The sequence below is a fragment of the Silurus meridionalis genome, unplaced genomic scaffold (genome assembly GCF_014805685.1).
Source record: "Silurus meridionalis isolate SWU-2019-XX unplaced genomic scaffold, ASM1480568v1 Scaffold617, whole genome shotgun sequence".
Classification (NCBI taxonomy): domain Eukaryota; kingdom Metazoa; phylum Chordata; class Actinopteri; order Siluriformes; family Siluridae; genus Silurus; species Silurus meridionalis.
In genome coordinates, this window is record NW_025804614.1 from 1 (window position 1) to 10,054 (window position 10,054).

At 32.9% G+C, this 10,054-nt stretch overlaps 2 protein-coding genes across 4 annotated transcripts; both read right to left on the reverse strand.

Annotated features, from left to right (window-relative positions):
- On the reverse strand, positions 1-5,745 carry LOC124382537. 3 transcript variants are annotated; one of them, XM_046844584.1, is made up of 10 exons: positions 5,587-5,745; positions 5,378-5,485; positions 5,159-5,212; positions 5,015-5,056; positions 4,868-4,924; positions 3,747-3,824; positions 3,433-3,492; positions 1,083-1,160; positions 802-861; positions 1-273 (listed from the first exon to the last, which is right to left on the reverse strand). In XM_046844584.1, exons 1-10 carry the CDS (start codon positions 5,681-5,683, stop codon positions 245-247), a joined length of 663 nt encoding a protein of 220 aa, XP_046700540.1. In that variant the 5' UTR covers positions 5,684-5,745; the 3' UTR covers positions 1-244. The 3 variants fall into 3 exon arrangements, 2 of the variants coding, with proteins under 2 accessions (XP_046700540.1, XP_046700539.1); XM_046844583.1 differs by having other exon boundaries at positions 1-276; XR_006925067.1 differs by lacking the exons at positions 1-273; positions 3,433-3,492; positions 3,747-3,824; ... (3 more) ...; positions 5,378-5,485; positions 5,587-5,745 and adding an exon at positions 2,361-2,500 and having other exon boundaries at positions 801-861.
- A 47-nt stretch (positions 5,746-5,792) lies between these two features.
- On the reverse strand, positions 5,793-7,806 carry LOC124382538 (Fc receptor-like protein 2). Its single transcript, XM_046844585.1, has 3 exons — positions 7,480-7,806; positions 6,890-7,156; positions 5,793-5,830 (listed from the first exon to the last, which is right to left on the reverse strand). Exons 1-3 carry the CDS (start codon positions 7,796-7,798, stop codon positions 5,793-5,795), a joined length of 624 nt encoding a protein of 207 aa, XP_046700541.1. The 5' UTR covers positions 7,799-7,806.
- Between the last annotated feature and the right edge of the window lie 2,248 nt (positions 7,807-10,054).

Consider the following 10,054-nt stretch of genomic DNA (forward strand, 5'->3'; position numbering starts at 1 on the left):
CTGTAAATCAAACAACTAAATGTTCCTGCCAAATTCCACATATTTTATTAACGATTATGTTAATTATTGCACCATTAATTACTGAGCACATTTAAGTGCATTTGTAAAATTAATTAAATCTTTTGCACTGTAATTATACTGAAAGATGAAAACACATTTAGTCTAAAAACTGACACGTAACTTAGCAATTGCTAAACTCGTCCTCTGTGTGAAGGGTCTGGAGCAGTACAACCACCAGAGCGGCTCAGAGATATTTTGGCTTAACATTTTCATCTTCTGAAGCAAAAATGGTGATAATAGTAAAGAAAGAAAAGAAAAAGTACCTTTTACTTGTTACATGTACTTTTTTAAAGCATAGTGAAAATCTTTCTTTCAGGGTCAGCCATGATACAGCAGCCCTGGAGCACAGAGGGTTAAGGGCCTTGTTCAAGGGCCACAAGAGTGGCAGCTTGGCGATACTGGGGCGTAAACCACCGACCTTCCAGTTACTAACCCAGAGCCTTTAACACTGAGCTACTGCCCCCCCACCACTAATAATCATTCATTATATAATGACTATACAAATGATTACAAATACCACCAAATGCTTTAGATCAAGTAACGTGTATGGTTATTTGTATGGTATTTATGTCAGACTTATTTGTCCAGATTTATTCTTCCTTGCAGGTTTCTCTTCATAGTTTTTCCATTTCTTATCATTATAACACATCTGAATATAGTTTAAATGTAGCATAAATATTAGTTTGCCTACATAATGCTATTGTCTGGAGAGATTGTGTTTACTCTTTGAGCTTATCTTACCTTTATCTATGTTCTTCTTCAGCTCTGAGTACAAAGTGTCAGATCCCTCGTTGTTCTTTCCTAGTGGGTAACAGTAACTAATGTAACTAATATAATAATCTATTCATATTAAACCTTTAAACTTCCACAGCTACAGTACAGTTACATCTCCAGTTATTTTCATGGTAGTTTTAACATTTATCATAGTGGTTACTGAATAATGTGTTTTAAGATTACAGACAATCAAACTAGGGTTTAAATGAAATCCAAAACAGTTGCTAATTGAAAGATTTTTTTCCTACCTTGTTTTTTCTTGGGTTTCTTTAGTTTTTTTAGGTCAATTTTAGCATAAGTCACATCACTCGGTCCAGCAGCAGCATCTGTAAAAGATTACAGAAACGTTATCATTCTTCATGTTTGTGTCATAATCTCATAGCAAACTTCTAAAAATCACATACAACCAGTTACAAACATTTCTCCAACTTTTAGAATATACGCACAAATGTTCACAATGATCAGATAGATTGATACACACAAAATGTATTTGTATAAAAGTAAGTAAAGACAGTTAGCAGATGTAATAACATCACAATGCTGCTAGTTTCAGTTTGTGCAGATGCGTCAGATTCACATTCGATAATTAGTTCGGCCATTTCCACTTCTTCTCCCTGCAGCTCACCGTAGTTTTATGTTATGAAGCATAATGTAATGAAGCAGCCAGCTAGATGCTAGATAATGAGCTAGTTTATGCTTCAACATTAACCACATACTAGACAACAACAAAGAACTTTCAGTGCATCTGATAAATCAGTTTTCAGCAGAAGGAGCCACATAAATGTCATAATTGCTTTATGATTTTTTTATTTATTTATTTATTTTTAAACATTGGTGAGATTACAAGGACATCTGTTGTATACATGTGTAAATTCCACACTTTATTACCAAAATAAATTAATAGCGATGTTCACAGATATCTACTGTCTTTAGTTTGAGTGATTCAGAAATGATAATAATATTGAACTGATTACTGAAATTCAAACACATAATGTCTTAAAACAGTGTCTTTATGTTACCTACAGTACTGCATGTCTCAGTTCTCATTTCTACTCTATTAAATTTGGCCAAAATCTTGTGGATTGTTGGTATTAGTCCAGATTTGTTGAAGGCCGTCCAGTTACAGGAATGATATCTCACATCTGTGTGTGTGTGTGTGTCAATGTGCATTTACAGAATATATGACGATATAATTATAGATTATTAAGTGAAATAATAATTACCACAAAGAAATATAAAAATACAATATTGTTAACTACTTATACAATGCACACATCATGCAGGCCCTGTGGATATCTAAACAACTTTAAAGCTTTTATGCACTAACGGAGGTGCTACAATATATCAGTGTTTAAATAACTATAATACTGATATAAATGTACATTGATAAAAAGACATTAAAGGTAACTAATGTGATTTAGGCAACATGTAATTCTTTTTACAAATTAAATGTAAAAACTGTCAAAAATGTCACAAAAGCTTAGTTTATGCATTTATGCAGTCAAATGATATACATAGTTACTTACAGTGTGCTGCAGGCACAAGCAATAAACTCCTAAAACCTAAAAACTACTCTTTTTGTCTGCTATAAACTTCACAAGTGAAACAGTTTCACTTTGTTTCCTGTTTTCTACACCAAACTCAGGGAGAAGCTTGGAACAGTCTATTTCTTGCAGAACAGGGGTGACTAGAAGAGTGCATGCTCAGAAAGGGGGGTTTAGACTAGATTACATTAGATTAGTTTCAACTTTATTGTCAATGTGCAGAGTAAAGTACAGAGCCAATGAAATGCAGTTAGCATCTAACCAGAACTGCAAATAGCAATGTATATAAATAAATCTAATATAAATATATAAATATATTAATATACATTACATATTATAGTAAAAAATTAATATATATAAAAAAAAAAATGCAAGTGATCATAACAGTGGGTCACTGGTTTACCACTCTAAATGTAATACTGAATGTAGGGTAAATTTCTATGTTTGCTAAGACAATACATTTGGAGAAGTGGTGGCTCAGTGGTTAAGATGTTGGATTCTGAATAAAAGGTCACAAGTTTAATTTTCAACATCATCAAGCTGCCACTGCTGGGCTGCTGAGCAGGACCTTCACCCTCAACTGCTCAATTCTGTTACATTTTATTTGTAGTACACGTTTATCAGTGAACATCGTCCCAAAGCAGAAAATAGAAGTAAATAGATTACGAAATACATTTTCATTTAAAACCAGTCCATGTAAGTTTATCACTAATAACCGAGCCAGTGGCAGCAGTTGTGAGGAAAACCTCCGTGAGCTGGTATGAGGAAGAAACCTTAAAAAGAACCAGATTCAGAAGGAAGCCATCCTCATTTGGGTGACCCCAAATGTCCATTCATTATAGTTTCATCACTGTAGAGGTTTTAACTGTTCACTGATGGAGACTCGAGTGCAAACTGTAGTCCTAAGCCATTGTGTTTACATTAATCACAGTCCAAATCTAAATTCAGTTGTATAAATGAGATCATTGCAAGTCACTCTGGATAAAAGCATCTTCCAAATGCCACAAATGTAAATATGTGGAGAGAGAATATATTTTCTTTGAGCAGATCTTACCTTCATCTGTGTTTTGCTTCAGTTCTGAGTACACAGTATCATCTCCCTTACTGCTCTTTCCTAATGGCAACAGTAACTGATTTAGTATTCGCTAAGATAAAACACACTTTTCATATTTTTGTTCTATGAATTTTACACATTTACTGTACATTTAAATTTTTTACATTCTATTATTTTCACTGTAGTTCCTGAAAAATCATGGATGTTGCTGCATACTATGCTTTAAGATGAATAAGTAGAAAAGAATTGAAGTTATAATTAAAATCTAAATTATTAGCTATGTTGCACTGTAAACAAAAAACTTTTAGTCCTACCTTGTTTCATCTTTGGTTTCTTTTGGTTTTTCAATTCAATGTCAGCATAAATCACATCACTTGGTCCTGCACCAGCATCTATAGAAGATTATAAACACAGTGTTATTTTATCATTTATGTCTGTATCAGAATCATTTCACAAAGTTCTAAAATGACTGCATATACTGCTGCAAAAATCCTCAAATCAAATAAAAATAAAATGCAATTCCACTCGCCTCTATACAGACTCTCCACGGCACTACCAATGTTTTATTGTTGCCAACTTAATCAGGCTCACAGTCCCTTCTTTAAAAAAATAATTCTGCAATTACATTGTATCAGAAGAGCTATATGAGGCGTTGCAAATGCAAAGAGATAATATGCTAACATAGAACACAGTAGATTCTTCATAGAGTAGCAAGCAGAAGCTAAAATATTTGTTGTAGTGAAGCACTTTAGTTTTTTGGTAAATTATGATCCTGAAGTGCAGCAAGTTGTCGACCAAATCATTTCATTGTGCCAAATCCCAAAGTGTGAGTATAATACAAGTGCATTTAACATAAAACATGGACACAGCATGTTTACAGTTTACAAACTTTCTGCTGTATTCAGGCAGCTTTTTCTTTGCTGAACACATTTCTGTGATGATGAAGAGGTTTATACTTTGTATACTTTGTGTTCAAAAACACACACTTACAGCTACAGTATGTGATGTTGCACAATGTGACAGCAGTATAATCGCCATTCATCTTACAGGTCGTCATGTGAGACACATCAGTAACAGCTTAGCCAAATACATGCTTAAAAAGCATACATACAACTTTCATTTTTAAACTCTTAGCAGGTTATTATTATTATTATTATTATTATTATTGAAATAATTTTAACATGGTCATTATTGTGTTTTAGTTAATGTTCAGTTGTAATGTAGAATATGTTAATAAATTGTAAATAAATACACTTATTCAGGTAATGTTTATTTTTGTTGAACTGTATCAAAAACACCATCTTATCTTAATTGCACTGAATTAAAATCTTGTGCATCATTACACTTCATAAAATATTATCTGGGTTTTTAGCTGCAGCATTAACTATAGAAGTTGTTAAAGGCAATTACACAATAGATCTGATAATATTCTTACTGGTTTGTTTCTGGTTTCTAGTGAGAGCCTGTGAGCTGGTTCCAGATGCAGAAACATCTAGAAGAGAAAAATAGGTGCAAAAAAACCTTTGCATTGTTTAATATCCACTGTCTCATATTTAGCTACAAAACTCTATATAGTCCATACCTGTGGCTGCTACATCAGCAATTTCATAAACGTTATCATCAGCTATTAAAACAAAAAATAAAAATCTTTAGAGGAAACGTTTAACTTTTGTCCAAAAAAATAAAAAATAAAAAAATCAGGTGTTAATTGATATCACAGACTGACCTGGAGGCTGAGTGGTGTCCTGATTTATTGTAGAAGGAGTCTGATATGCTGCATCTTCTCAACAAAGTACAGCAGTGGTGTGAGTTAAAATATTAGTGAAACATTAACATGTGGAAAAAGCACTCGAAGCAACATTATTTATCTGAAATAGCAAATACATCATGACATCAGGCTTTGTGTGGCTTATTGTGCTACAGACACAAATACTGAAAATCAAACCTTTTTTCTTTTTGTGGTAAAACAACATGATAATTACGATCATTATGATGACAAATGTGAAAGTCAAACTCAGTCCTATAATTACACCAGTAGCTGAAGAAGGTGAATCTGTATAAAAAAGAAGGGAACCTGATTATCTATTTAAACACCACATAGTGAAATTTAATTGTTACAAATCGAATTCATATAAGAAGAAAGAATTTCCTCACATCTGACTGAAATCCAGCTTTTCAGTGACTCTCCTCTCTCTGGATGTTTACAGTGGTAGAAACCTTCATCTGACTTTGACACACTGCTGATGGTCATCACTCCTGTAGTCTGATTCTGGATGATTGAATCATTTTTATAGAAATCAATACCAGTTGAGATCTTTGTGTTTGATATAAACAGTGTAAAGTCAGAGGATTTCCCTCAGTTACAGGATGGACAGGACTGTCAGGATCACATCACCATCTGTAGGAAGAGAAAAGCAACAATAAAAACACAAAGTGTGTAAAAGTATAATTTTAACATGCAGACCTCTAATGATCTGTTCCATGTGACACTGCTGTAGAAACAAACTGCCATATTTAAGACCAGAAGATTGTGGAAGATGTAACAATAGCAGCAAAAATAATAATATTCAATTCTAAATGCTGCAAAATGCTGAATCCTCTATAAAGAACACTTTATATCAGGTAACTAGGAGCTATAATAACATGTGCTAAGCTAAATAAATGATCTGAGCATGTGTCTGAGACAGAAGTGTAAAGGATTTATGGTTAATATTTATTGCTTTAGTAGTAAGTTTTTAAAATAACACATATAATTGTGTACATACCTGCTGTACATCACTACATATCTATCTAGAATACATATTTATATAAAAATATCTGTGAATGGTAGATTTTCATGTCTGTACTGACTCCTGATCTGTATTTATTTTTAATGGTACTTGGTATGGACCATAAATGATGACTACAGGAAAGAGGTCACATGACCAAAACAAATCAATGGATATTGAAATCTACAACAAACTGCACTGTAGGAAATCACTGGTTATACGAATGAAAGTCATTAAGCCTTTTGTTTATATGAAATGTAGTAATAATATGACAATTATTCTAGTGTTCAATTTTGTTATTAGAAGAACACAGCAGTAAAATAAAAACTAGCTGTGAATGAAACATATACAGTGTGTACAAGCTTTCATCATTAACTCAGGTTATAGAAATACCACTACAATGATGCAGTTATTATAACCGTGACTTACAGAAGGAAACTGAGAGATTCATGTCTTGAAATGTTTAATGTAATTGTTTATCTGGAGTAGATACTGACACTGTGTTCAGTAAAATATCAAGTTCCTCAGTTATTTTCAAATATTAAAAAAGTTTTCAGCAGAGGAGAGTAAACATGATTTTATATTTTATTATTAGAAATATCATGTAATGTCTATTATTAAGAATATATTTTTATGTTTGGTCTGGTTTATATATTAAATACTACTGATGAGAAGTGATAAAGACTCACTGTGTACTGTGATGTTGACAGAATCACTGCGTTCTCCAGATTCAGACTGACACCAGTAAACTCCAGTGTGTGATGGAGAGAGGGAGCTGATGTTACATGTAGATCCTGAAACTGATGAACAATTAAAAGTTGTCTGATTGAGTGTGTATCGTCTCACTGTCCATCCAGTAGAGTCTCTCTGGTCCTCACAGCTCAGTGAGAGAGAGTCAGCAGTAAAGTGTTGAGATCTGCTGGGATTGATGATCAGAGACACTGAAGCAGATTTATCTGTTAATAAATATATTAATGTTATTATATTTACATTTATGACACTGTTTTATTAAAATTAATGTTGGTGAAAAATATGTAGAAAAAAGATTTAGTGTGTTGAAGTTGCTGCAGTGTACCAGAGTTAAATCATGAAACACAGACATACATTTCTTCTGTACAGTATAAAAGTTCAATCCTTCTCTTCTTCACTTATTCACACTCGAGCTTTATACTGGGTAAAATCTATTTGTTCTCTGTATGTAGGAGTGTAAATATAATTTACTGTGTTTCTACCCAGATCTTCTGTAAACTTGTTCTGTGTAATTCATTCACATACTCACCAGTAACATTTACCCAGAGTGCATCACTGTAGTGTGTGTAGTAGACTGGGTTTCCTCTTCCAGCTCTGCATCTGTACTGACCTCCATCAGAGACACTGACTGATCTGATAAAGTAGTGATTTGTTTCAGTCTCAGTTTCACGTCTCTGTGTGTCTTTGCTCCAGTAAAACTTCCATCCAGCAGACTGCAGCTTCAGTGTACAGTACAGAGTCACTGAGTTTCCTGTCAGTGCAGCTCCTTTAAGATCTGATGTGAGTTCAGGTTCAGGTTTTTCTGTTAGAGACAAAACACATGTCACAGGAATCATTTTTATGAACATTAATTTATTAGGAACCTCTACAAAAAGAAGAAGAAAACATTTTTGTTGTATCTGTAAAGATCCTACACTCAAATGAAGATTAAATATTGTAACATTTATTAAATCTATTATACTGAGACTTTAGTTCATGTAGGCAGTGTTTATGAAGTGAATTTGTTGGATGCATTAAAGATTCCAAAAAACTGTGTTTATCAGAGAAATCTGATCATGTCAAAAAAAGACAAAAGGGTGATTCAAAATATTATTCAAAAATAAATAGAAGAAGAATAATTTCTATTTTATTTTTTTCAAATCATGACACAAACTATTTGTCTCTCCTCATTACTGTAAATGTGTTATCAGAATTCAGATTGCTAGAAATAAAGCAGGTGGAAAATGTAGATGTCTTTATCTAGACATGGAGGATGTTTTAATAGTGTGTGTATGTGACTCATCTCATAGCTGTGTTAGTAACTGTGTCTGTGAAGTTTTCATTCACAACTGAATCTCATGAGTTTGGTGCTTTGAAAGTTACCACCAGTTAACAACTAAAGAGAAGAGAGAGAAGGTGAATGTTTATATGCCACAAGGGACTGAAGACCATTCTGAATTTGAGGTTGATGGAGATCATGGTCACATGACCACAGCTCTCTCATGACACACTCATCTGTATACAGCACTTTCAGTTTGGGTTGGATTTTCCATTGTCTTATTTTTGGACTGATGTAACTATTACTACTTTATATTACATACACATGCTGACACACTGACTGACACTGATTTTCTGATCAGTTCACATTTCTTATGTTAAATAAACTGTTATACTTGTGTTTGTCTATTGTCTCCCTTATTTTGTTACATTCAGCACAATTTACCTGCGGAACAGATTATCATTGTACTTATTTACTGCCATTTTTCTGTCTTGAGCATACAATTTACAAACAAGGCAACTAGTTATATAAATTAAACATTGTACAAAACCTGTAAAGTATCCACAGTATAGATTCTGTGTGTGTGTGTGTGTGTGTGTGTGTGTGTGTGTGTGTGTGTGTGTGTGTGTGTGTTAAATAAAAATATTTAAGTTCTAATGCTTCTTTGCATTTTAGTCAAATGGAGAATAATTTGTTTACCCATAAACACCAACAGCTGCCCATTAGCTAATGTCCTTAGTTTTGTTTGAAAAAGTTATTTTTTGTGGAAAAATATGTTTATAGGTGGTCTGTGGTGGTACATTTCATACCATGTGTATTTACTATCACAAAGCTTCCTGAGTTTATACCTGTTTCCACTAGATGGCGCTTGTGCACTTAGATACTGGCTTATTTCGGTAATCTTTCATTAGTTTAATTTGTATAATTTTATAATTTTATAATGTTTATTGTGATTTTTAAACTCAATTGTTGTTTATTTGAGCAAGTCTGATTCTTTCTAAGAGTTTTGGTGATGTTTTATTTTATTCCCATCATGCCTTATGACACTTCCTGTTATATGATCTGCATGAAGAGATGAACGATGCTACAGAATCATCGAAATATTTCATGTGATTCCTTTTGCCATTATAATCATCCAATCAAGAGACTTCAAGATATATTCCCCTCTCTTAGCTCACAAGCAGTTAAAAGTGGTATGTGGATGTATTTTGTGTTTATTTACGAGTTTAAAATCGTATGTGTGTTTCCATGTAATTGAATGTGGGACTGATGTTTGTTATATTCGGTCTTTTTATTTAGTTCTACAGTGTTGATGTCCACGTGCATTAAGAGAAATACATGTCTACACTTTAAATTGTTCATAGGAGAGAATATGTGAGACAAAACACTCACACAGGTCTCTTAAATTAACAAATGGATTTACAGTTTAATGTCAAACCTTAAGAGCTAACAAACAAATAACAGAAAATGCACATCAGCCTTTACATCATTAACACTTTAACTGCAATATTGTGACAATCATATGCTTAAATCAGCAGTTTCAATATAAATATACACACCTTATGCCCTTTAGGGTGCTAAACAAAATATAAAACTTTGATGAAACAATATAATATAACTTCACAAAAACTCAGAACCTGCCAAAATATTATTTAACAAATTAAATTAAACAAAGAAAATATTCAGATATGTCTGCTACACTCCCACCAAATTATAAATGTCTCTTAAACATGAATAATTTCCATTTGTTTCTTTAACCTTTGTGTGTGTGTTTGAAGTAATATAAAGTCCATATGTGAATCAATTCACTCTGCTTCTAATAGCAAAACCAACTTTTGAGCTGGCC

What these genes read in the sequence shown, in the direction of transcription:
- LOC124382538 (XM_046844585.1), bottom strand. Translation starts at nt 7,798, where the DNA reads ATGTTCATAAAAATGATTCCTGTGACATGTGTTTTGTCTCTAACAGAA. An exon ending in ACTCTGGGTAAATGTTACTG is followed by an intron (nt 7,157 to 7,479) that starts GTGAGTATGTGA and finishes ATTTATTAACAG; the next exon opens with ATAAATCTGCTTCAGTGTCT. An exon ending in TGTCAACATCACAGTACACA is followed by an intron (nt 5,831 to 6,889) that starts GTGAGTCTTTAT and finishes CTCTTCCTACAG; the next exon opens with ATGGTGATGTGATCCTGACA.
- LOC124382537 (XM_046844583.1), bottom strand. Translation starts at nt 5,683, where the DNA reads ATGACCATCAGCAGTGTGTCAAAGTCAGATGAAGGTTTCTACCACTGT. An exon ending in AAGCTGGATTTCAGTCAGAT is followed by an intron (nt 5,486 to 5,586) that starts GTGAGGAAATTC and finishes TTTTTTATACAG; the next exon opens with ATTCACCTTCTTCAGCTACT. An exon ending in GAAGAAGAACATAGATAAAG is followed by an intron (nt 277 to 801) that starts GTAAGATAAGCT and finishes TTTTTGCTTCAG; the next exon opens with AAGATGAAAATGTTAAGCCA.